The following is a 26,355-nucleotide window of genomic DNA, read 5'->3' on the forward strand; positions in this document are numbered from 1 at the left end:
AGCCTTGGGTCAGGTGACCCTCGGCGGGACTGGCGGGAGGGGGTGGGGGGAGGGAAGAGGGCGTGAGAAGGGAAACGAAGGGAGGGGAGGAGAGAGGAGAAGGGCGGAGTAGGAGGGAGGGAAAGGGGCGGGTCGGCGCGGATCACGTGATTCAGCATGGAGGCGGTGGCGGCGGCCGGGAGGAGCTGCCGGGGCTGTAGCCGCACTTGTTAGTGTGTCGGGGGGAGGAGGAGGAGGAGGAGGAGGAGGAGGAGGAGGAGGGGGGAGCCGGGAGACGCGGACACCGTCACTCAGGGACGCTGAGGAGGAGGCCGGAGAGGGGGTGGGGGCGAGATCGGGCTCCAGCCCCCGACCGAGGGGATGAGGGGAGTATGGGCGCCAAGGAGTCACGGATCGGATTCCTTTGCTACGAGGAGGCGCTGAGGAGAGGTGAGGGGGGAGGGGTCTGGGCGAGTGGCCGGGGAGGCCGGGGACGGGCTGCCCAGAGGGTGGGTGACTGGCCAAGGGGAGGGGCGGCTGAGGCCGGCGGAGAAGGAGGCCCGCGGTGGGCGCTGTTATGGAGGAGCAGGAAGGGTGGGTGGGAAGCAGAGTTTGGGAATTGGGACTGAGGGGGCGAAGGGGGCGAAGCTCGGCCAGAGAGAGGGGCATCTGGCGTTGGTCGGGCAGTGCCCGTTCTCCCTGGTGGCGCTGTTATCTTGAATGTGCCCAGGGAAGACCTCGTCTCCCTCCCGCTTGGCTAGGGTGGCACTAGCCCTTCCAGCCCCCTCACCCTTTACTGCCATTTTCTCCTATCACTCCTCCCTACCCCCATTCACCCCCCCCCCCACACACACACACAACAACATCCTAATCGCTTGCCCAACGGCCTTGGCTGGAAGGGGTAGGGGTGGGGGGCGGCCACAAGGCCTTCTTTGCGGGCAGAAGCCCCTGCCAATTGTGGAGTCTGCCTTTTCCCCAGGGCCTGTGCCAGTCTGGGTGTGTGTGTGTGTCGGGGGGATGGCTGTCGCCATCCTCTCAGGCCAGCCCCACACCTTTCGAGTGGACTGACTTGGAGAAGAAAGACCTGAAATGAAGTTGTGTTCCGAGATGAGATGAGACTGGACAGCTGGTGTGGCCACAAGAGCCGTCTTAGGTTTCATCTCAATAGACCTTGGCCAGAGCCTTTGATTTTATTGCACTTGATCCCTAGTTCTCCCCCCCCCCCCCCCATAAAATGGCATTCTGAAATCCGGCGTTCTGATATTGTGTGAGAGCTAGCTCCCTTCAGAGCCTGGCCTTGCTGCTTATTGGCTTTAATGCACAGCATGTTGACAGCCCCAACCCCCCTACCACTTAACTCTGACAGCGCTGGATAAGCTCACGAAAGCACACACTGCAGGTGTCTACTGCACTGTTGATGGCCAGAATGTGACTTAATGCTTCACGACTGGGACCTGACTGTGCATCTGTGTATGCCTTTATTTCTGTTCGACACTGGTGAATTTTCTTGGCAAGAGGTGAAAACTGTTAAGCAGGTTAGGTGTTGTTAGGCACATTATTGTGAACAGGTTTCTAAATGAAGAAACCAGCCAGTGCTCCAGGTGATGATGGCCTTAGTGGCTAAGGATAGAAAATACAACTTAAATTCAAAGACAGGCACACAAAACAAGAAAATTTAATAGTGAGCTCCTGTGCACATGTAGCCAGAAAATGGATAAATTCAGTGCCTTGGCACCTGAAAAATAGATACTGAACATAGGTGTATTTATTGTGACTGGCCAGATTAATGTAAAATGCTTTCTGTGCCTTCCCCCCCCCCCCAACTTTTTTTGCCTTCCTCAATATGAGAAATATTCCAAATTCTTGATGTGTTTCCAGCTCTAGTAGGCTAGTCATTTCCGGGATGCTGTTGAGCCTGACAGGTCTGGCCTCAGTTATTAGGCAATGGCTTACATGGCATGGAAGTGGACAGCAGTCAAACTGATTTCCAACTTAACGATCTGGAAATGTTTAGCTTCTTATGTTTGAGGGTAGAATAGCTGGTATGAAGAAATTCTAAAATTAAAAATTTTTTCCAACGCTAGTCTGTTAGCTCTCGTATCAGACCAAGATTGCCTCAGTGGATATTAACTGAAAGACTTTGTTCAATTAATTATCAAGTGTCTGTCTGTTGAATGAATAGACATATTGGAAGAAGTAGCTAAATATTTGTTAAACCTTGTTTGAATGTCTTTATGTTTTATCAGTTGTGCTGCAGAGTAAAAATTGAAGCAAGAGAGAGCAGGGTGATAAGATAGCTTTTCTGAATGTAAGCCAAGTATTTTTTTTTAATTAAAAATTTTTAAAAATTTATTTCTTGGCTAGAGATAGTCAGAAACCGAGTGGGAAAGGGGAGACAGAGGGGAAGAAAGACAGAGGAACCTGCAGCATTGCTTCACCATGCAAAGCTTTCCCCCTGCAGCTTGAAGCTGGGTTCTTGTGCATATGTTCTCAGCCAGAGGCTCCACCATCCAGTCTGGAATTTTGTTTTTTAATTAGGTAATTCTTTTGGACATGATACTATTTATTTAGTAAATGTCAGCTTGTAGAATTTTCAGTAAATCTGTAGAATTTATAGTTTTTGATAGAGCTATACTGGTTAGAGAACATTTGGGAGGGTGCTTGAATATTTTGAATACACACTAAAACTCCCATTTTTTTTTTTCTCTTCTCTTTTGATAGAGACAGAAATTGAAAGGGAAGGGGGATATTGAGAGGGAGAGAGGGAGGAAGGAAGAGAGACAACAGCAGCATTGCTACTTGGCTTGTGAAGCTTCTCCCCAGCAGGTGGTGACTGGGGCTTGAACTGTGGTCCTTATCCATTGGTAACATGTGGACTCTATGGGGTGTGTTACTGCCTGGTGTCTTTTGCTTCTTTTTAATCTACAAGATACATGGAAGGAGGGAGGATTGGAGAGATACAGTGTTTAATATGCATCTTGTACAAGTTAAGATAAACTGCTGAAATACTTCTACTCTCTAGCATTGCTTACGTTATTGAACACAGGTCAGGTGGTGGCACACCTGGTTGAGCGCACATATTACAATGCGCAAAGACCCGGGTTCAAGCCACTGGTCCCTACCACAGTGGGAAGGAAAGCTTTGAGAGTGGTGAAGTAGTGTTGCAGGTTTCTCCCTCTCTATCCCCCCTTCTCTCTCAGTTTCTGACTGTCTCTATCCAATAAATAATAAAAAGAATAATAAATTGTTTATTGAAAAAAGACAATTATTGCACACTAATACCTAACCATAATTTAGTATAAAAAGCCCTAGTATATATTGCTACATGTAAACATGGACTTAAATGCATTTATCTTGCTAAATAGGACCTTGAAGATGGAGTGTTATGTTGGAGAGATAAGATTTAATAGATCTGAGTGAAGGGATAGTCTTGTGACTTATTTATATTTTCAGAAGCTCTTGAACTTAGGAAGATTAGTTTTACATATTATGTTAGCTAACTTGTAGGTTATTTATATGGATGCTGAATACACACACACACACACACACACACACACACACACACACACACACAAAGATTTCTTTACTTATTGAAAGAGAGAACATCACTCAGGCATATGCAATACCAGAAATCAAACTGGGGACCTCATACTTGTAAGTTCAGGACTCTAGCTACTACAACTTCCCTGACATCCTAAAAAAATTTTTTATTAGTGATTTAATACTGATTTCTGAAATTATGGGATCACAGAATTATAATTCCACACTGTTCCCACCACCAGAGTTCTGTGTCCCCATTCTCTCTCTATTGGAAACTGCCGTAGTTCTCCCAAGGTCACAGGTGTGGGTTGATTATTATCTCTATAACTGTATTTCTAATATTTGCCCATTTTCTCTATTGTCCTGCCTTCTCTTCCTTTCTAAGTCACACCTACACCTATTACTACTTTTGAATGTCCTTTTTTTTTTTTTTTTTTTTTTTCCATTTCTCTCTCTGGATTCTGATGGAATTGGAGTTCAGAGCCCTCTGGTCATCTTTCCCTATTTCTCTCCCCTTGGGAGTATGAACTAAAGTTCTTAGAAAGTGGGAGTTCTGGGTTCTAAAATATTTCTTTTTAAGGGGCCAGGTGGTGGTACACCTGGTTGAGTGTTCACATTACAGTGCACAAGGACCCAGGTTCAAGTCCCTGGTCCTCCTCACCTGCAGGGGGAAAGCTTCTGGAATAGTGAAGCAGGGCTGCAGGTTTGCCACTCCCCCCCCCAATTTCTCTGTCTCTATCCAATAGTAAATAAAAATATTAAAAAATAAAATATTTAATGAAAAATGCATTAATAGTATTACTTTTGAGTTGTGTCATCCATCTATCTATCTATCACCTATCTATCCATCCATCCATCTATCTTATCTATCTTATCTATCTATCTCTCCCTCCCCTTCCCTTTTTGTCCCATTAGAGCACTGCTCAGTTCTGGCTTATTTTGGTTTTGTGAATTGAACCTGAGGCTCAGGCCTTAGAGCCTCAGGCATTAAAGTTTTCTCTTTTGTATAAACAGTATGCTAGCTCCCCAGCCCTGTATCTATCTTAAATATTTTGCCAGGAACACAAATAATGTCTCACCTTGAAAACTTGATTCTAGTTTAGACTGCATGTTTTCTGCTTATATGTATTGTATTTCATGGTTGCTGAGAGTTTCAGTAGCTATCATTATTTACCTGTTCACATTCTTATTTCTTCTATGTGATTTGTGTGTTCCTAAAAATGTATGCTAATGCTTGGAACATAAAATTAAAAAAAAATTGAAGGATGAATTACAGTTTAGAGCATTTTAGAACTTCAAGAAATATTAATATTTTTCTTCACTTTACATACTGCTGTTTTTTTTATATTTATTTTATTTATTTTTTCCCTTTTGTTGCCCTTGTTGTTTTATTGTTGTAGTTATTATTGTTGTTGTTGTTGTTGGATAGGACAGAGAGAAATGGAGAGAGGGAGGGGAAGACAGAGAGGAGGAGAGAAAGATAGACACCTGCAGACCTGCTTCACCGCCTGTGAAGCATCTCCCCTGCAGGTGGGGAGCCGGGGTTCGAACCGGGATCCTTATGCCGGTCTTTGTGCTTTGCGCCACCTGTTTTTTTTTTATATATATATATACTTTTATCATTCTGGAAACAGAATAAGCCTTTTTTGGCAGGGTGAAGGGTAGGGAAAGATTTGAATTAAAAGATTCTTGACTTTTCAATTACGATTATAAAATGCAGGGGATAAATTATTTGTTTTAATTCCTTTAAGTAGAATTTGGCACATACATTGAGCTAAACTGAATGATAGATAACATGTCAAAAAGTTATGCTGTGGGGCCAGCAAAATAGCTCACTTGCATATTGTACCTGTGTTGCCAGCCTGTACTACTGTGGAGGAAACTTTGGTGCTTTTGGTGTTTCTTTTTCACTCTCCCTGAAAAAAAAAATGTGCTGTGGATTTATATTTTCGAGTGTCTATTTGCTCGCTCGTTCATTCAGCACATTTTTTACCAACTACTGGCTATGACTTCGGTACTGGAGAAACAAACTGAGACCCTCTCTAGGAGCATGTAGCTGGGGTGTGTGATCTCCGCCAAAGTGTGTATACCTCAGGATGCATGCAGGATTATCCATGGGAAGTGAGGAAACATTATTAACACTTGTTTCAAGTTTTATTTTGTGTATGCTTGATAATGTGCTTGATGTATTTTAAAACATAGTGTATTTCACTTATATATTATGTATATTCACTTTCTGAATTCATTATGATTCATGAGTCAGAATCATTTGAGATTTTTGAATAGAAATATAGTATAGTGCTATAGGAGTGCAGCATGTATAGCTGTATATTGTGGCCTGGAAATGCTGTAACTAACATTAGACTCATTTCTTGCTATGTTCTTGGTAATTGTATGTTAAACCATTTTAAGTTCTAGGGTGGGGAGATAACACCATTAGTAGTGCAATAACTTTTTAAAAAAATATATTTTTAAAGAATTAATTTATTTATTCATGAGAAAGGTAGGAGGAGAGAAGGAACCAGCCATCACTCTGGTACATGTGCTGCCGGGGATCGAACTAGGGACCTCATGCTTGAGAGTCCAGTGCCTTAGCCACTGTGCCACCTCCCGGACCACATAAAATATATTTTTATTTCACCTTTTTTAGTACTTTTTGAAATTTTTATTTATTTATTCCCCTTAGTTGCCCTTGTTTGTCATCCTCGTTGTTGTTATTACTGTGGTTGTTGTTGGATAGGACAGAGAGAAGTTGAGAGAGAAGGGGAAGACAAAGAGGGGAGAGAGATACCTGCAGACCTGCTTCACTGCCTGTGAAGTGACTCCCCTGCAGATGGGGATCCTGGGGCTCGAACCCGTCCTTGCGTTTCACGCCATGTGTGTTTAACCTGCCATGTGTGCTTAACCCGCTGCTGGAGTAAACTGTTAGCCTGAAGCCTCAGGGATTCCCAGGTTCAGTCTCTGGCTGGTACCACCATAAGTCAGAGTTAAGCAGTACTCTGGTAAGGGTTGTGGGAGGAGAAGAGAGAGAGAATTTAACTTTCTAGTTACTTAAAGGCAGTGTGCTTGCAAGTTGAATAATTAAGCTTGTACTGGTTAAAGAGTACCTTACTTTTTTCCCCCTTTGAGTCCAGCATTTTTTATTTTTCTTATCCATCATTGTTAGTGTATTTGTTCTAAAAATTGATTCCATAACCAACATTTTATTCACCAAGTATTTAAATTTCACAAGTATTTAATATTTCACAGTATTTAAATTTTCAGTAGTGCTTATCATGTGATGTTAGCTGGGTTAGCATAATATATCATTGTATGAATAAAATTTCAGGCCTAAAAAGTGGTGCAGCAGGTACAGTGATGGACTCTCAAGCGTGAAGTCTTGAGTTTGATTGCTAGAATGATGTTCTGGTTCTCTCTCTTCTTCCTCCCTTTCTCATTAATTAATAAATATTTAAAAAGTAAATATTAAGAAAAGTGAAGTTCACATTTAGGATTTTTTGGAATGTATTCTTTTTTCTTTTCTTTCTTTTTTTAAACATAATGATGGATCTAGAATGCATGTACAGTGGTCTGGGAGGGGGCGCAGTGGATAAAGCACAGGACTCTCAAGCATGAGGTCCTGACTTCATTCCCCAGCAGCATGTGTACCATAATGATGTCTGGTTCTTTCTCTCTCTCCTTTCTCATTAATAAATAAACAAAATCTCTAAAAAACAAAAAAGGTGTGCACATACCATTTTAAATTCTTTTAAAATATATTTTCTTCATTTTTATTTATGACAAAGAAAAATTGAGAGGGAAAGCAGGAAAGCGAAGGGAGAGAGGGAGACATAGAAACCTGTAGACCGCTCCACTGCTCATGAAGCTTCCTTCTTCCAGGTGGGGAGGAGGGCTTGAACACAGGTCTTTGCACACTGTCATGTGTATACTACTACCTGACCCCCTTATTTATTTCCCTTCATCTTAATTTGTTAATTTTACTAGTAAGTGAATGCGCAAGCATTGGTGTGGAATTGTAGGTTTTGACTAATTTTTTTTTTTTTTTTTGACTGGGTGATTGAACCTAGGCTCTCTTACAAGTGAAGCATGCACTCATTCATTAACTTGCAAATCCTAGCCTGCTTAACCCTTCTGCAAGTGTTATCTGTCAGTTATATGTAAAGGAGGGGAAAAAAGGGCAAATTTTAAACTCAGCCTGCTTAAATATGACCCCTTCAATAGTTATGAAGGTGCTATTCTTCACAATCTCCAGTTTTGACACTCTGTAAGAGGTGATAAATACACCAGTGAACACTGGATTTGCGTGGGGAGGGGTTGCAGAATGAGGTGACATCAATTGATGGTTAATGGCCCCCTTATTTACCAAACTATACAGCTATTGTTTGTTTTTTCTTGTTCATTGTTTTTCTTCCGTGCTTGGTCAGTGAGACTTCACAGTGACTACATTCTGGATTGTCTTCCAGGAAGATACAGAAGTAGACAGTAGGGGGACTATGATGATTGACCAGTTGCCAGGTGTTTTCTCAGGAGAAAGGGAAGGTATTTGACATTTAATTATGTGATAGGTCACAGGAAAAGCTAAGGAAGTTAATATTCTTGCTTTAACTGTCCAAAATCTGCTATTTTGGAGCATTAAAAATTAACCTTGAACTTTGTTATACAGCTGCAAAAGGTGCAGAAATTTTATAAATAGTTTGATAGTGGTACTATAAATTTTATTAGTTTGATAGTGGTATTAAAAAGACTTAACATGGGACTGCAAATTCTTTTTATATTGTATCCAGGAATACAATATAAAAAGAAAATAGAAAATGGCTTCTCTGTTCAATGTATGTTTATGTTTCTGCTCAAACGTTTGGCTTCATGCTATTTGTTTAAATAGTGTGATATTTGTTTAGGTATCAGTCTCTGCATTTTAATAAGTTCTTTTGTTCCTCTTAACATTAGTTTTGGAGGTCATAGGTAGATAATAACTGATAGGAAAGTTTTATACCATTCACTTTTTGTTATTTGATTGTATATTTTTATTTCCTTTTTTTTTTTTTTTTTTTTAAAACAGCACTGAGTAGCTCTGGTTTATAGTGAGGGGTGGGATTGAACCTGGGACTTGAGCCTCAGGCATCAGAGTGTTTTTGCATAACCATTATGCTATCTACTCACCCACTTTGTTTTTTTGTTTTTAGTCAGGAACCTAAGTAAAGATGGATTCAGAGATGAAAAGATCTTTCCTTAATGCCTCTCTTTATTAATGATTTAATATTCATTAATGTAAGTCTCTTTTAGAGAAATCTCTAATTCATCACTATCTTGTGAATAAGTTCTAGGAAGACTGATTATATATATATATCTACACATATATATTAATAATGACTTAATATTTATTTACAAAATTATGAGATAACAGGGATATAATTCTGCACTGTTCCCACCACCAGAGTTCTTTGTCCCTATTCTCTCCATTGGAAATTGTAATAGTTTTCTCAAAGTCACATATGGGTTTACTATTATTTCTTTCTTTTCTTTTCTTTTTTTTAAGATTTTATTTATTTATGAGAAAGATAGGAGGAGAGAGAACCAGACATCACTCTGGCACATGTGCTGCAGGGGATCAAACTCAGGACCTCATGCTTGAGAGTCCAAAGTTTTACCACTGCGCCACCTCCAGGACCTCTTTACTATTATTTCTGTAACTATGTTTATATATATTTTCCCTTTTTTTTTTTCTGTGGTCCTGCCTTCCCTTCCTTTCTAAGTCACACCTACACCTATTGCTACTTCTGAATATCCTTTGTTTTCTCCTCTTCTCTTTCCTTGTCCTTTTGGAATTGGAGCTTAGAGCTCTCTGGCCATCTTCCCCTAACATTTCTTCTTCTCCTCTGGTAGTATGGACCAAAATTCTTTTTTTTTTTTTTTTGCCTCCAGGGTTATCACTGGGGCTCCATAACTGCACTACCAATCCATTGCTCCTGGAGGCCATTTTTTCCATTTTGTTGCCGTTTGTTATTATTGTTATTGTTGTTGAATAAGACAGAGAGGAATCGAAAGAGGAGAGGAAGACGGAGAGGTGGAGAGACAGACACTTGCAGGCCTGCTTTACCACCTGTGAAGCGACGCCCCTGCAGGTGGGAGCCGGGGGCTCAAACTGGGATCCTTGTGCCAGTCCTTGTGCTTGCGCAACATGTGCTTAACCTGCTGCGCTTACCGCCTGGCCCCTGGACCAAAATTCTTTATGGGGTGCAGAAGGTGGGAGTTCTAGCTTCTGTAGTTGCTTCTCCACTGGACATAGATGTTGGCAGGTCAATCCATACTCCCCTCCTAGAAAGTCTGATATTTTGAAATCTTGCTATAATAATATGTGGCTCTCAGAGTATTGATGCTGACCCCCATTAATAGAAAGAAATTTGTACAGAGGGAGTTCTGTAGCTTCTCTTATTTATTTATTATTTTTTTTAAAGAATCTATTTATTTATGAGAAAGATAGGAGGAGAGAGAGAAAGAACCAGACATCACTCTGGTACATGTGCTGCCAGGGATTGAAATTGGGACCTCATACCTGAAAATCCAATGCTTTATCCACTGCGCCACCTCCCGGACCACATGTAGCTTCTCTTATGAAAGAGAAGAGATTTTCTGAGATCAGATGAGCGGGTGTGTTCAGGGTGTTATGGCTGTGCCGTAGATGAGAAGAGATTTTCCAAGCATCTTACCCCATGTAGAAAAACTCTAGTTTGCTGTGGTTTCTTGCCTCTTCCTGATTACTCTGTGAAAGAACAAAAAAGATTCCATTATGAAAAGGACCCTTCTCTCAAGGTAGGGATGCTTTTAGTCTGTTAGTAAGTGGCACCACTATTCCAACCAAATTACTAAAGCCAGAAATTCCAATACTTACTTATTTCCTCCTTTTCTGACCTATATATCACTTCTGACATCTAGTAGTAGATTAGTCTGTTAACTTACATTTTTCTGCCAGGGTTTCCCCCACCCTTTTTTTTTTTTTTTTTTTTCATTTTGGATAGAAAGAGAGCAGGAAAGAGTGTTGTTTTCGACGGGCTGGCTTCACAGGCGGGTAACAGACGACCAGGGACTCATGGCTGGGTTGTACGGAGTATCTCTTTATTCATGAAGGACGCAGGGCAATCTATACCAAGCTAAGCTAAACTAAACTAACTACAAACAATCTTGTCCTTATAAATATACTAGCCCAGTAGGGTGGGAACAGGATGCGACGCAGAGAGGGTGGAGAGAAAAGTGACTGGTGAAAATCAGGGTATGACAAGGAGAGGGGGCGGAGCAGGCAAGAATTCTACCACTGAACCACCAATGCCCTAGAGGGAGGGTGGTGCTTGTTAACAGTGGTTATGTAAATAGAATGAACTGGTTCTTCTTCTAGCTTTTGCCCTTCTTCCGTAGCCAGTCAACAGCATCAGGTTGAGCCTGATGTAAAGTTTCGAGACCTCCTTTGAATCTGGAGAGGTGGCAGTCGTTGACTATGTGGGTCATAGTCTGTCTGTAGCCGCAGGGGCAGTTCGGGTCGTCTCTGGCTCCCCAGCGATGGAACATAGCGGCGCACCGGCCATGGCCTGTTCGATAGCGACTGAGGAGGGCCCAATCATAACGTGCTAGGTCAAAGCCGGGTTGACGCTTGCAGGGGTCTGTGATGAGGAGTTTGTTCTTTACCTCAGCTGACTGCCAACTCTGTTTCCAAGAGACTGGAACAGAGAAGTTGAGTGTAGGCATAGGGGACCAGATTGGGTGACGAGACGTCAAGCGTTGGACAGGGTGGGCGAAGATATCCACGTATATTGGCAGGTCCGGTCGAGCGTAGACGTGGGAAATGAACTTAGATGATGCCGCATCCCGACGAATATCTGGTGGGGCGATGTTGCTAAGAACTGGCAGCCATGGAACCGGGGTGGAATGGATGGTTCCAGAAATTATCCTCATGGAGGAATATAATTTGGAATCGACCAAGTGGACATGGGAGCTACGGAACCATACTGGGGCACAGTATTCTGCAGTGGAATAGCATAATGCCAGAGATGATGATCGTAGTGTGGAAGCGCTCGCGCCCCATGAGGAGCTGGCCAGTCTTGCAATGATGTGATTCCTCGCGCCCACCTTTGCTGCAGTTTTTATGAGATGTTCGTGAAATGACAGAGTGCGATCGAGAGTAATGCCAAGATAGACTGGCTGGGCTTCATGCTGGATTCTTGTATCGCCAAGCAGCACATTAAGCTCACGCGAGGCCGAGGCATGGTGTAGATGGAAGACAGATGATACCGTTTTTGCAGTGCTAGGGATTAGTCGCCATTTTTTACAGTAATCAGATATCAGAGACATGTCTTTCGTGAGTGTTTCCTCGAGGATGTCGAACTTTGATGCCTGAGTTGCACAGCAGATGTCATCGGCGTAGATGAACTTCCTTGAAGAAGTTTCTGGGAGGTCATTGATGTAAATATTAAATAGCGTAGGAGCCAGAACAGAGCCCTGGGGGAGGCCACTTGAGACAAGTCTCCATCTGCTAGACTTGTCACCCAGATGCACCCGGAATCTTCTGTTTTGGAGAAGAAACGATATAGTGTTGGCCACCCATGGAGGCAGGCATCTTGAGATCTTGACTAGGAGACCAAGGTGCCAGACCGTGTCATAGGCTGCTGTGAGATCAACAAAGACAGCACCTGTCTTTAAATTCTTCTGGAATCCATTTTCAATGTAAGTTGAGAGGGCCAGGGCTTGTTCGCAGGTAGATCTTCCTGGGTGGAAACCAGCTTGGGTGGGTGATAGGAATTTCTCTGTAAGATGAGAAATATGTGACAGAAGCAGCCTCTCAAGGAGTTTGTAACACACGGAGAGGAGAGAAATTGGTCTATAGCTGCCGGCCAGTGTTGGGTCTTTCTTTGGTTTCAAAACCGCTATTATCTTCGCACGACGCCAAACTTTGGGCATAGACTCAGATTCCAAGATGTGGGACAGGAATGAAGCGAGCCACTTCTTTGCTGCGGGACCCAGGTTAAGAATGAGTTCTGGGGTGATGTTATCATAGCCAGCAGCTGTTCCCAGTTTAACCCTCTTCAAAGCGTCTTCCAGTTCAGACAGTGTAAAGGGAGAGAGTTTTGGAGATGGACAAGATAACCGGAGGTGGGATGACCACTCATGGGAAATTTCTCTTTTCCAGACTGGGTCGATCTTAGCATGTCCAACTTGAGTTAGGTGACTGGCCACTGAGTTTGGAGACACGGGAGGATGGGAGACGGGAGGGGGTTGGCTACCGGCACCCAGTCTGTGAAGAAGCTTCCAGGCCTTCCTACTTGAGTGGGTGAAGTTCAGACTTTCTGTGAGTTGTTGCCAGTGGGCTTGACGCACTGCGTCCAGGGAGGCAATGAGATGGTCAGCCATATCTGGGTCGCCCGACTCATCATACTGCTTTAGTAGTTGCTCGCATTCAGCATCAAGACAAGGCGTATAGTTAGCACGTCTCCCATGAGGAATGGCTTGGGAAGCTGCTTTGAAGATGGCTTGGCGGAAGCACCTGTAGGAATCTTCAGAGGGGATAGAGTTAATTGGAATTGCAGGAATAGATTTGTTGGTAAGATCACTGAACAGAGACGCCAGTTTGCTTTCTGAAAGTTCCATCTTAGTTTCTCCGAGCACAGAATCAGTGGGAGCTGGAGACCAATGTGGATGATAGCTGGGCGGTGATGACTGTGCGGGAAGATCTTGAGAACTTGTCTCATAGTGGGGAAGGCTTGGCCGTTGACTGTGCTAATCCAGCACAGGTCGGGTGATGAGTCTTTATTCCATCTAGCACTGTGAAAAGAGCCTGGCTGTTTGGGATCTTATAATAGGGAGAGGTCATTCGCTGAAGCCCAGTCAGCTAAGATAGAGCCGTCAGCACGAGTGGAGGAATATCCCCAGTCTTGGTGATGACTATTAAAGTCTCCAACGTAAACAGCTGGGTGATTCGGGCTAGGCAGGACCTCATTATCCCATGAGGCACTGGGAGGCTTATATACATTGACGAGCTGAATAGTTCCAATAGTAATGGAGTCGTAGAAGGTCGAAGAGGTCGTATGGTAAACGTCCGCAAGACACGATTTGGCGTAGATGGCTCGGCCGTGTTTAGGATGGAGATTATAGCATATTAAGTCGAATCCACTGATGGTGAATTGAGCAGCTTCATCGACTGCTATATGTGTTTCTTGTAGGCAGATAACATCTGCCTGATGCTGTATCGCCAATTGACCAATAAGAACGCGTTTGGCAAAGGACAGCCCCTCAACATTAAGTTGGAGGACTCAAAGAGCAGGACCAACAGCTTGAAAGCTGTCAGGAGCTGCTTGTTACTGGCTTTGAAAGTGACTGGGATCCATGTGGATTCAGTCGGCTAGGAAGGATCGTCAGTTTCCCCAATGAATGGGTACTCATGGGATGCACCACGGGATGCATGCATCGCCAATGCATCCTGAAGTGGTTATGTAAATAGAATAGTGTTAAGCAGGGAGGATTAAACCAAATGAAACAGAAGAGGTTTTTAAAAGCATACCAACAAAAGAGAGAGACACCTGCACCACTCTTACATTGCTTGTGAAGCTTCCCCCTTGTAGATGGGGGCTGAGGCCATGAACCCAGGTCCTTATACACTGTAATGTGTTTGCTCAACCGGGTGTGCCACTGCCTGGCTCCTTACCAGTTCTAGTCTTAGCTGCTGTCATTTGCTAATATACTGTGGAGTAGTTTTGTACTCAGCCATTGCAGTCATAAAATACTAGTGTGATTCTGTTGTTTCTTTCCTCTCAATTTGCTTTCCTCTCAGTCCGGAAAGGCTATTCACAAAATTTCACATTTGACTCATTCTTCATAACTATTACCAGCTCTGATGGCATCAGAATATTAGTCTTCTTTTGTCATGTTTTGTGAAGTGATTTTGTCATTACTTCATTGTGCTCAGTAGATAATTTATAAGCTTTATTATAATATGTAATTATTAGAATCCCTGTTGCTAGGATAGGTGTAGTACCTGGTATGTTTTAAGTGTTCAGTGAATATTGAAAGACTAGATGAATGTGTAAATAGTGATGAGAATATTTGGAGATTTTGCATGTTTGTGAGGAAGGGAGTTAAAAAATGGAATGCTGTTATCTGGGAGATGGCACAGTAGATAAAACAATGGATTCTTAATCATGAGTTCCTGAGTTCAGTCCCTGGCAGCACATGTACCGGAGTGATGTCTGGTTCTTTCTCTCCTATCTTTCTCATAAATAAATACTTAAATATTTTTAATTTATAAAATGGAAATATTGACAAAACCATAAGATAAGAGGGGTATATTTCCACACAGTGTCCACCCCCAGAGCTCCATATCTAATCCCTTGATAGCTTTTCTATTCTTTATCCCTCTGAGAGTATGGACCCAGGATCATTGTGGGTTGCAGAAGGTGGAAGGTCTGGCTTCTGTAATTGCTTCCTCGCTGAACATGGTTGATCCATACTCCCAGCCTGTCTCTCTCCCACTGGCAGGGATCTGGGAAAGAGGGGTTCCAAGACACATGGTGGGGTTGTCTGCCTAGGCAAGTCAGGTTGGCATCATGGTAGCATCTGGAACCTGGTGGCTAAAAAAGAGTTAAGATATAAAGCAGAACAAATTGTTGACTAATCATGAACCTAAAGGCTGGAATATTGCAGATGAAGATTTGGGGGTCTCTGTTTTGGAAAGAGCTAGTAGGTCTATTTTAGGTATATTCCAAGGAGCCCATGACTTTACTAGTTTTTGCCTAAGCCTGACACCTAGTATGCAGGTGGACCCAAATTATTGTCTGGGAGATGGTGTCATAGTTGGAAAAAGGGTAGAAAGCTGGATCAGGGAAGAGAGTAACTCCCAAATATGGGGAAAGTATATAAATATTGTTAATTATAAAACCCATTAATTTGATCTGGGGCCCATATTCGGCACAGGAGCCTATGTAACCTCTGCATCCCTGTAGGTCTGAACTTGCATTCTTGGTCATGACTAGGAATGTTCCAGGCTGCACTAATTTCAGGACCCATCTTCTGTGGGTAGTAAGTAGAGTATGTTGTCCAATCTCCCTTTTGGAGAGTGGACCATTTCTTACCATTGTTGATCCACATTGAGGGCAAGGTCCTATAGTGGCCCACAAGGGGGTCCATTATATTGTTCCTGATAGAGATGACCAGTGACAGCGGCAAGAAGGATCTGTTAGATGTCTAGGCCCATCATGTTTGTGTGGGAATTCCAGGACTCCCTGGCTAGGGTCCCAGGTGATAGGGTGGCCTGGTAGTGACTAAGGAGTCATTATTAAAGTGTGCCAGTCTCTTGCCCATATTCAGCTTTTGTAGTCCTTACTTTGCCTGACAAGGTTAGCTTTGGAGTGATCGAGGGACATGTAATAGGAGGTAGGTGAAGAAGGTATTTAGGTTTAAGTAGAAACTGTTTCATTAGGTACTTTAAGGTGCTTTTTTTTTTTAGGTCTTTCTACTTGCTTGTTTCATTTATTGAATTATTGTGTACTTTTGCTTTAAGGTATATATTTTTTCCTAACTTATGAATACATGTACATATGCCCTGTCTCATGGACCCTGGTCTATATCTAGATTTTGAGGTTTTGTTAACAAATAGAAAATTCATACCAAGATACAGCACACTTTCATTGGTTCTAAATAACTCAGTTGGTTTTATAACAAAATCTCCTCCTCTTCTTACTCTTTCTAATTCTTTACTCTCTGTGGCTAATACCTCCTTCCTTCTTTCCTTCCATTTATTTATTTATTTATTTATTTTACCAGAGCACTGTTAATCAGAGATTGAACTTGGGACTTCTGAGCCTCAGCCATGTGAATCTCTATATGTAACCATTATGTCTCCCCTGCCCACTAATAGTTATATTAGATATACCATGCTGTTATATGATTTGGATTCTATTTAAAAGTTGGTTTTGGAATCTGTTGGTGAGCAGCTGTGGTAAGAAGTTAACAGTTGTGGGTTTCTTTTTTAAATTTATTTCTTTATTAGGGAATTGCTGTTTTACATTCAACAGTAAATACAATAGTTTGTACATGCATAACATTCCCCAGTTTCCCATTTAACAATACAACCCCCACTATGTCATTTATCATCCTTCATGGACCTGTATTCTTCGCACCCACCCACCCCAGTCTTTTTTTTTTTTTTAATTATTTCTTTATTGGGGAATTAATGTTTTACATTCAACAGTAAATACAATAGTTTGTACATGCATAACATTCCCCAGTTTCCCATTTAACAATACAACCCCCACTATGTCATTTATCATCCTTCATGGACCTGTATTCTCCCCACCCACCCACCCCAGAGTCTTTTTACTTGGGTGCAATACGCCAATTCCATTTCAGGTTCTTCTTGTGTTTTCTTTTCTGATCTTGTTTTTCAACTTCTGCCTGAGAGTGAGATCATCCCATATTCATCCTTCTGTTTCTGACTTATTTCACTCAACATGATTTTTTCAAGGTCCATCCAAGATCGTCTGAAAACGGTGAAGTCACCACTTTTTACAGCTGAGTAGTATTCCATTGTGTATATATACCACAACTTGCTCAGCCACTCATCTGTTGTTGGACACCTGGGTTGCTTCCAGGTTTTGGCTATTACAAATTGTGCTGCCAAGAACATATGTGTACACAGATCTTTTTGGATGGATGTGTTGGGTTCCTTAGGATATATCCCTAGGAGAGGAATTGCAGGGTCATAGGGTAGGCCCATTTCTAGCCTTCTGAGAGTTCTCCAGACTGTTCTCCACAGAGGTTGGACCAATTGACATTGACCAATTGACAGCAGTGTAGGAGGGTTCCTTTGACCCCACACCCTCTCCAGCATTTGCTGCTGTTACCTTTTCTGGTGTATGACATTCTCACAGGAGTGAAGTGATATCTCATTGTTGTCTTGATTTGCATTTCTCTGACAGTCAGAGACTTGGAGCATTTTTTCATGTGTTTCTCAGCCTTTTGGATCTCTTCTGTGGTGAATATTCTGTCCATGTCCTCCCCCCATTTTTGGATGGGGTTATTTGTTGTCTTGTTGTTGAGTCTGGCAAGCTCTTTATATATGTTGGTTATTAAACTCTTATCTGATGTATGGCATGTAAAGATCTTCTCCCATTCTGTGAGGGATCTCTTGGTTTGGGTAGTGGTTTCTTTTGCTGTGCAGAAGCTTTTTTTTTAAAATTTTTTTTTTTTTTTGTAATTTTATTTATTTATCTTCCCTTTTGTTGCCCTTGTTGTCTTTTTTTTTGTTGTTGTTGTTGTAGTTGATGTCGTCGTTGTTGGATAGGACAGAGAGAAATGGAGAGAGGAGGGGAAGACAGAGAGGAGGAAAGAAAGACAGACACCTGCAGATCTGCTTCACCGCCTGTGAAGCGACTCCCCTGCAGGTGGGGAGCCGGGGGCTCGAACCGGGATCATCATGCTGGTCCTTGCGCTTAGCGCCACCTGCGCTTAACCCGCTGCGCTACAGCCCGGCTCCCTGTGCAGAAGCTTTTTAATTTGATGTCCCATAGGTTTATACTTGCCTTAGTCTTCTTTGTAATTGGATTCGTTTCATTGAAAATGTCTTTAAAATTTATGTGTAAAAGAGTTCTGCCAATATTTTCCTCTAAGTATTTGATAGTTTGTGGTCTAACATCCAAGTCCTTGATCCACTTGGAATTTACTTTTGTATTTGGTGAAATACAGTGATTCAGTTTCATTCTTCTGCATGTTTCAACCCATTGTTTCCAACACCATTTGTTGAAGAGACTCTGCTTTCCCCATGTAATAGTTGGGCCCCTTTGTCAAAGATTAGATGTCCATAGGTGTGGGACCTCATTTCAGGGCTCTCAGTTCTATTCCACTGGTCAGTGTGTCTGTTCATGTTCCAGTACCAAGCAGTTTTGATGACAATGGCCCTATAATACAGTTTGAGATCTGGGAGTGTGATGCCTCCGGTTCTGTTCTTTATTCTCAAGATTATTTTGGCAATTCTAGGTCTTTTCTGGTTCCAGATAAACATTTGTAGCATTTGTTCTATTCTCCTAAAAAATGTGCTTGGGATCTTGATGGGGATAGCATTAAATTTGTAGATGGCTCTGGGTAATATATTCATTTTGATGATGTTAATTCTTCCAACCCATGAACATGGAATATCTTTCCACTTCTTTGTGTCTTTTTCAATTTCTTTGAATAGTGACTCATAATTTTCAGTATACAAGTCTTTCACTTCTTTGGCTAGATTTACTCCTAGATATTTTATTGTTTTTGTTGCTATAGTAAAAGGAATTGATTTCTGGATTTCAGTTTCTTCTAACTTAGTGTTTGCATAGAGGAATGCCACTGACTTTTGAATGTTAATTTTGTAGCATGACACCTTACGGTATTGCCTGATGATTTCCAAAAGCTTCTTGCTGAATTCCTTAGGTTTTTCCATGTATACTATCATGTCATCTGCAAATAAGGACAGTTTGACTTCTTCTCTTCCATTCTGTATCCCTTTAATTCCTTGCTCCTGCCTGATTGCTATGGCAAGAACTTCCAACACTATGTTGAATAGTAATGGTGATAGTGGACAGCCCTGTCTAGTACCTGATCTGAGGGGAAATGCTTCCAGTTTTTCACCATTGAGTAAGATGTTGGCTGTAGGTTTGCTATATATAGACTCCACTATCTTCAGGAATTTTCCATCTTTTCCCATTTTTTGTAGTGTTTTGATCATAAAGGGATGTTGTATTTTGTCAAAGGCTTTCTCTGCATCTATTGATATGACCATGTGGTTTTTGGTCTTGCTTTTGTTGATGTGGTGGATCACATTGATTGATTTACGTATATTAAACCAACCTTGCATGCCTGGGATAAACCCCACTTGGTCATGATGAACAATCTTTTTGTTATACTGCTGTATCTGGTTGGCTAGAATTTTGTTCAATATTTTTGCATCTATGTTCATCAGAGATATTGGTCTGTAGTTTTCTTTTTTGGTTGTGTCCCTGTCTGCTTTTGGTATCAGAGTGATGTTGGCTTCATAGAAGGTGGCAGGGAGTATTCCAGTGTCTTCAATCTTCTGGAAGACTTTTAAAAGTAGAGGTATTAGTTCTTCTTTGAAGGTTTTGTAGAATTCATTTGTAAAACCATCTGGTCCCTGACTTTTATTTTTGGGGAGATTTTTGATAACTGTTTCAATTTCATTAGCTGTGATGGGCCTGTTCATGTTATCCACTTCCTTTTTACTTAGTTTTGGAAGTTGGTAGGTATCTAGGAAATCATTCATTTCTTCCAGGTTCTCTAGCTTGGTGGCATATAGTTGTTCATAGAAGCCTCGTATGATATGTTGAATTTCTGCGGTGTCTGTTGTGATATCTCCTCTTTCATTTACTATCCGATTTATTTGGGTCTTCTCCCTTTTTTGTTTTGTGAGTCTGGCTAAAGGTTTGTCGATTTTGTTTACTCTTTCAAAGAACCAACATTTACTTTCGTTGATCTTTTGTATGACTTTCCTATTCTCAATGTTATTTATTTCTGCCCTAACGTTAGTGTTTTCTGTCCTTCTGGTTGCTTTAGGGTTCCTTTGTTGTTCTTCTTCTAGGTCTTTAAGATGTGCAATCAGGCTGTTTATTTGTGCTTTTTCTTGTTTCCTAATGTGTGCTTGTATAGCTATGGACTTAGGACTGCTTTAGCTGTGTCCCAAATATTTTGATAGCTTGTGTCTTCATTTTCATTGAACTCTCAAAACATTTTGATTTCTTCCTTGATTTCCTCTTTGACCCAGAAGTTGTTAAGAAGTGTACTGTTGAGCTTCCACATTTTGGCACTGTTACTAATTTTTTGTTGATTGTTAAGTGTTAGTTTAATTCCACTGTGGTCTGAGAAGATGCTTGGGATGATTTCAATGCTCTTGAATTGGCTGATGCTGTCTTTGTGGCTTAATATTTGGTCTATCCTTGAGCTCCCTTCAGCTGTCCCCTTGTTGGTGGAGCAAACTGGAGGTGGTGTCTCAACTGATAAACTGCTGAACTGTTAGCAGTCACTTAATCTCTCCTTAGGCTTGTCTCTCCTCTCTGTCACCAGCCACATGTGTTTGTACTCACCGGTGATTTACTGGGTTCCTGTGGTCATTCTAGTCCTGTCTTGTTTCGGTCCCGGGTGGTCTCCTGTGGTATTCCTAGTTGATCCGGGAGAGGAGAGGAGAGGAGAGGAGAGGAGAGGAGAGGAGAGGAGAGGAGAGGAGAGGAGAGGAGAGAAAGGGATCTGCTGCTCGTAGCTCCGCCTCCGGAAGTCGAATTGGAATCCCAATGTTTTAACATGGAATGGATGTTTTAAGAGTCCAGTGTCTTGTCTTATTCACTGCACTACCTTCTGGAGTGGCCAAGGAAATAAATAAATAAAATTATATATATATATATATATATATATATATATATATATATGTATGTATATCTATATATATATATATATAGTCAGAGCACTGCCCAGCTCTGATTTATGGTGGGGTAGGGTATTGAACCTGGGACTTTGGAACTTCAGGCAGGGGAGTCTCTTTGTATAACCATTAATGCTATCTGTCCCCTCTCCTTTATAAATGTTTACTTTAAGGATTGATTTTATGAGAGAGTGAGAAAGGGAAATGAGTATTGCTCTGACATAAGTGGTGCCTCTGCCATATGTGGTGCCCAGAATGAACTACACGTATGCAACACTTGTGTGACTACCTCTGTGGCTGCATATGTTTACATTACGTTATTATTATTATTTTTGGGTCTTGGACTCTAACCCAGGACCTCATACATAAGGAAGCGTGCACTCTGTCAATGAACTATAGTCACTATCTGTTATAATTTTATTTTAAAATTTCACTGTATGACATTTATATTGTTTTATGTATTTAAATAATGAGAAAATAGGACATTAGCTGAATGGCTATAATATCTCATAGAAAAATGTTGGGGGATGGGCGGTGGCACACTTGGTTGGGTGCACATATTACAGTGCACAAGGACCCAGGTTCCAGCTTCTAGTCCCCACCTGCAGGGGGAAAACTTCACAAATAGTGAAGCAGTGCAGCAGGTGTCTCTCTGTATATCTCTCTCTAGCGTCCCCTCTCCATTTCTGGCTGTCTATATCCAATAAATAAATAGATATTAAAAAAAAAAAAAGTTATGGGAGTCGGGCTGTAGCGCAGCGGGTTAAGCGCAGGTGGCGCAAAGCACAAGGACCGGCATAAGGATCCCGGTTCGAGCCCCGGCTCCCCACCTGCAGGGGAGTCGCTTCACAGGCGGTGAAGCAGGTCTGCAGGTGTCTGTCTTTCTCTCCTACTCTCTGTCTTCCCCTCCTCTCTCCATTTCTCTCTGTCCTATCCAACAACGACAACAACAACAATAATAACTACAACAATAAAACAACAAGGACAACAAAGGGAATAAATAAATAAAATACATTTAAAAAAAAAAAAAAGTTATTCCAGCGCCTAGTACATGGTGCAGTAGATACAGTGCTGACTCTCAAACATGAGAGTAATTTGATCTCTGAAATCTACGTGCTAGAGTGTTGCTCTGTTCCTCTTTCTTGCCTGATCTCTCTCAATAAGAAATCTTAAAGAAAAATGCTATTCCATTTTTTAAAAATTTCTTTATTGGGGGACTAATGTTTTACAGTTGACAGTAAATATAATAGTTTGCACATGCATAACTTTTCTCATTTTTTTCACACTACAATACAACCCCACTAGGTCCTCTGCCATCCTGTTCCAGGATCAAAAAATGCTGTTCCCTTTTAAATGAGACATATTTTTAATATTTCTGCAGAGGCCAAAACTAAATGAAACTTTTTTTCTCCCACTGACCTACTTATATATGTGATACCTTTTAATTTTTCCATGGGCCCAAGCCCTGTTATTAGTTACTTTCTTCACATTAAATTAATCAGTATCCCTTTGGTGCCACTTCCTTATCATTTGCTGCTTCTCCATCTTAAAAAATGCTTCTTATAAAATAGTCACTAGAGCACTGCTCAGCTCTGGCATATAGTGGTGCCTGTGATTGAACCTGGGGCCTCTGGGCTTCAGGCATACAAGTCCCATGCTATAATGCTGAAATATTTCCCTGACTCTCTTGTCCATCTTCTTTTTTTGGCAAATATTATAGATTTCTTTAGAAAAGGTGGAGTGGGGCTTTGATCTTGAGAAATGGGAGAAAGCCTGACTGTAAGCTTCACGAAGAGTAGAACATGTATTCAGTTAAGGAAAGGAAGAAGATGAGGACTAAGGGCTCAAGCAGAAAACTTAAAGGTATAGTACTCCCTTAAAAAATGAAAGGAAGGCCTAAGGCCCTGGTTTCACCACACTGGAGCACCGTGAGTGGTGGAGCAGTGCTTTGATGTTTCTTCTCTCCCTTCTCTCATCCCTTGCATCCAACATGAAAATAAAGGAGGGTGTGGGTGGGAGATAGCATGTCCAGTAGAGTGTGCTCCTAGCAGGTGTGAGGGTATAGGTTTCTGCTTCAGTGTGTGTTATAATTAGCACTTTTAAGTGTGTGTGCCCATTTTTTTGAATTGAGTTTTGCTTTGCTTGGTTCTCAGACACTCAGTATTTTTTGTAAGAAGTGAATACTTACTAGTGTGAATAAGAAACAGGGTCATTTCAAGATTTTATGCAGTTTCTGCATTTTAAATATATTCATGATTTGATACGTGTTCCCACTTACTTATTTTTATTTTGTTAGATAGATATAGAAATCGAAAGGGGGGAGTCGGGCTGTAGCACAGCGGGTTAAGCGCAGGTGGCGCTAAGCACAAGGACCGGCATAAGGATCCCGGTTAGAGCCCCGGCTCTCCACCTGCAGGGGAGTCGCTTCACAGGTGGTGAAGCAGGTCTGCAGGTGTCTATCTTTCTCTCCTCCTCTCTGTCTTCCCCTCCTCTCTCCATTTCTCTCTGTCCTATCCAACAATGACAACAACAATAATAACTACAACAATAAAACAACAAGGGCAACAAAGGGAATAAATAAATAAATAAAATAAATATTAAAAAAAAAAAAGAAATCGAAAGGGAAGGAGAAGAAGCTTCCTTCCTACAGATGGGGACCAGAGGCTTGAACCTGGGTCCTTGTATATGGTAACATATGGACTCAACCAGGTGCACCATCACCTGACCCATTATTATTATTATTTGTTGATTTTTTTTTTAATTTAGAGATTTATTTATTTGAAGGTGGGGGAGAGAGAGAAAGAGAATGAATGCAGTAGAAGACCACTCTAGTACATGAGATTCTGGGGATCAAACTTGGGATCTCATACTTGATAGTCCAAAACTATCCACTGTCCAACCAATGCCAGTTTAAAAAATTTGACCCCTTACCCACAATAAGTAGTAGATGTATTAATTGACTTGCTTTCCTCATTTCAACTTGTTTATTTTAACTGGAATGATTTTTCTTATTTTACTTCATCTAATTGACAACAATTTTAATACAAGATGTTGGAAAGGCAAGATAAAACTAGATTGAGAGGACCAGGTTGTGGTGCACCTGGTTAAGAGCTCACATTAAAGTGTGCAAGGACCCAGGTTCAAGCCCCTAGTCCCCACTTGTAGGGGGAAGGCTTCATGAGTGGTGAAGCAGGGCTGCAGGTGTCTCTGTCTCTTCCCCTATCTCCCCTCCCTTTTCAATTTCTGTCTCTATCCAATAATAAATAAATTAAAAAAACTAGATTGAGGTTTAGTTCTCATTTGATCTTTTTATTTCTTTTGTTGTTCTTGTTTATCGTTGTTATTGTTGTCATTGCTGTCATTGTTGTTGGCTAGAACAGAGAGAAATAGAGGAGGGGAAGACAGAGGGGGGAGAGAAAGATAGACATCTGCAGACCTGCTTTGATGCCTGTGAGGCAACCTTCTGCAGGTGGGGAGCCAGGGGCTCAAACCTGGATCCTTGCGTGGGTCTTTGTGTTTTGCGCCTTGTGCACTTAACCTGCTAATGCCCAGCCCCCTCTCATTTGATTCTTTTCATCTTTTTACACTGCCTAAATCTTGCTTTCTTTTTGGACTGTGTCTGGATTATATATTTGAATTTTTATAAACATTTTGAATTGTTTTAAGAGTAAATTGATTTTTTTTTTTTTTGTCTCCAGGGTTGTCCCTAGAGTTTGGTGCTAGCACTATGAATCCACTGCTCCTTTTGGCCATTATTTTCCTTTTTTTTTTTTTTGGGTAAGATAGAGAGAAATTGAGATGGAAGAGGGAGACAGAGAGGCAGAGAGAAGCTAGGCACCTGCAGACATGCTTCACCACTTGTAAAGCTTCTCCCCTGCAGGTGGGGAGCAGGGGGCTCGAACCTGGATCCTTGAGTGGGTCCTTGTACATAGCACTATGTGCACCACTGCCCAGCCCCTAAATTGATATATATATATTTTTTCTAAATTGATATTTTAACATATGTTTGACTCATAGAACTAGATGATGATTACAATTACTATTATATAGAGAGTATGATGAGTTGATCCTCCCCCTTCATCCATTTTCTGTTACTGTGGCAACTATACATAATGTGAAATTGACTGTTTGAACCTTTTAAAAATGTATAGTTCAGTGGCCTTATGTACCTTTATAGTGTTGTGCAACCATCACCATTATCCATATCCAGAACTTACTCATCGTCCCAAAGAGAAACTGTGCAATTAGTAAATAACAGTTTCCTATTCTCTACTCCCAGTCCTTGGTAACTTCTGTTCTTTTTTTTTTTTTTTAATTTTTTATTTAAGAAAGGATTAATGAACAAAAACATAAGGTAGGAGGGGTACAACTCCACACAATTCCCACCACCCAATCCCCATAACCCACCCCCTCCCATGATAGCTTTCCCATTCTCTAGCCCTCTGGGAGCATGGACCCAGGGTCATTGAGGGTTGCAGAAGGTAGAAGGTCTGGCTTCTGTAATTGCTTCCCCGCTGAACATGGGCGTTGACTGGTCGGTCCATACTCCCAGTCTGCCTCTCTCTTTCCCTAGTAAGGTGTGTCTCTGGGGTAACTTCTGTTCTATTGAGTACTTTCTATCTCTGAGTTTGTCTATTCTTGGTATCTCATTTAAGTGGAATCATACAATATTTATTTAATTATTATGCATTATTATTATTATTTTACCAGAGCACTGCTTAACTCTGGTTTATGGTGGTACAGGGAATTGAACCTAGGACTCTGGAGCCCCAGACATGAGAGTCTCTTTGCATAACTTATTCTATCTACCCCCCCCACTGCAATATTAATTCTGTTTTTTTTTTTACATTTTATTTATTTATGAGAAAGATAGGAGAGAGAAAGGACTGGAGATCGAACTCCATGCTTGGGAATCCAAAGCTTTACCACTGCGCCACCTCCCGGACTACAACACTATTTATTCTTTTATATCTTCCACTTAGCGTGTCTTCTAGGCTCATCCACGTTGTATATTACGTAGTACAGCTTATTTATTTTAGATTGTCTGAATAACATGTATATGTTGCATTTTGTTTATCCATTTGCTTATTAATGATCTTTTGCAGTGTTTGCATCTTTTTGCTATTGTGAAGAATACTGCTTTGAGCACTTTTTTTTTTTTCTCATCTTTCTTTTTTTTTTTTTTTTAAGAAAGGATTAATTAACAAAACCATAGGGTAGGAGGGGTACAACTCCACACAATTCCCACCGCCCAATCTCCATATCCCACCCCCTCCCCCGATAGCTTTCCCATTCTCTATCCCTCCGGGAGCATGGACCCAGGGTCATTGTGGGTTGCAGAAGGTGGAAGGTCTGGCTTCTGTAATTGCTTCCCCACTGAACATGGGCGTTGACTGGTC

At 41.5% G+C, this 26,355-nt stretch overlaps 1 protein-coding gene across 2 annotated transcripts in view; it reads left to right on the plus strand.

Annotated features, from left to right (window-relative positions):
• The first annotated feature begins 255 nt into the window (after window positions 1-255).
• The window catches only part of USP32 (ubiquitin specific peptidase 32), a 173,958-nt gene continuing 147,858 nt past the window's right edge, over window positions 256-26,355 (plus strand). The window contains exon 1 of one of the 2 annotated variants that reach the window (XM_060203891.1): window positions 256-429. In XM_060203891.1, the coding sequence (XP_060059874.1) occupies window positions 372-429 (58 nt within the window). In that variant the 5' untranslated portion in view covers window positions 256-371. The remainder of the gene's footprint in view (window positions 430-26,355) is intronic. The other variant, XM_060203892.1, reaches the window with a different exon arrangement.

Source organism: Erinaceus europaeus, chromosome 12 (genome assembly GCF_950295315.1).
Source record: "Erinaceus europaeus chromosome 12, mEriEur2.1, whole genome shotgun sequence".
In the NCBI taxonomy this organism is placed as follows: domain Eukaryota; kingdom Metazoa; phylum Chordata; class Mammalia; order Eulipotyphla; family Erinaceidae; genus Erinaceus; species Erinaceus europaeus.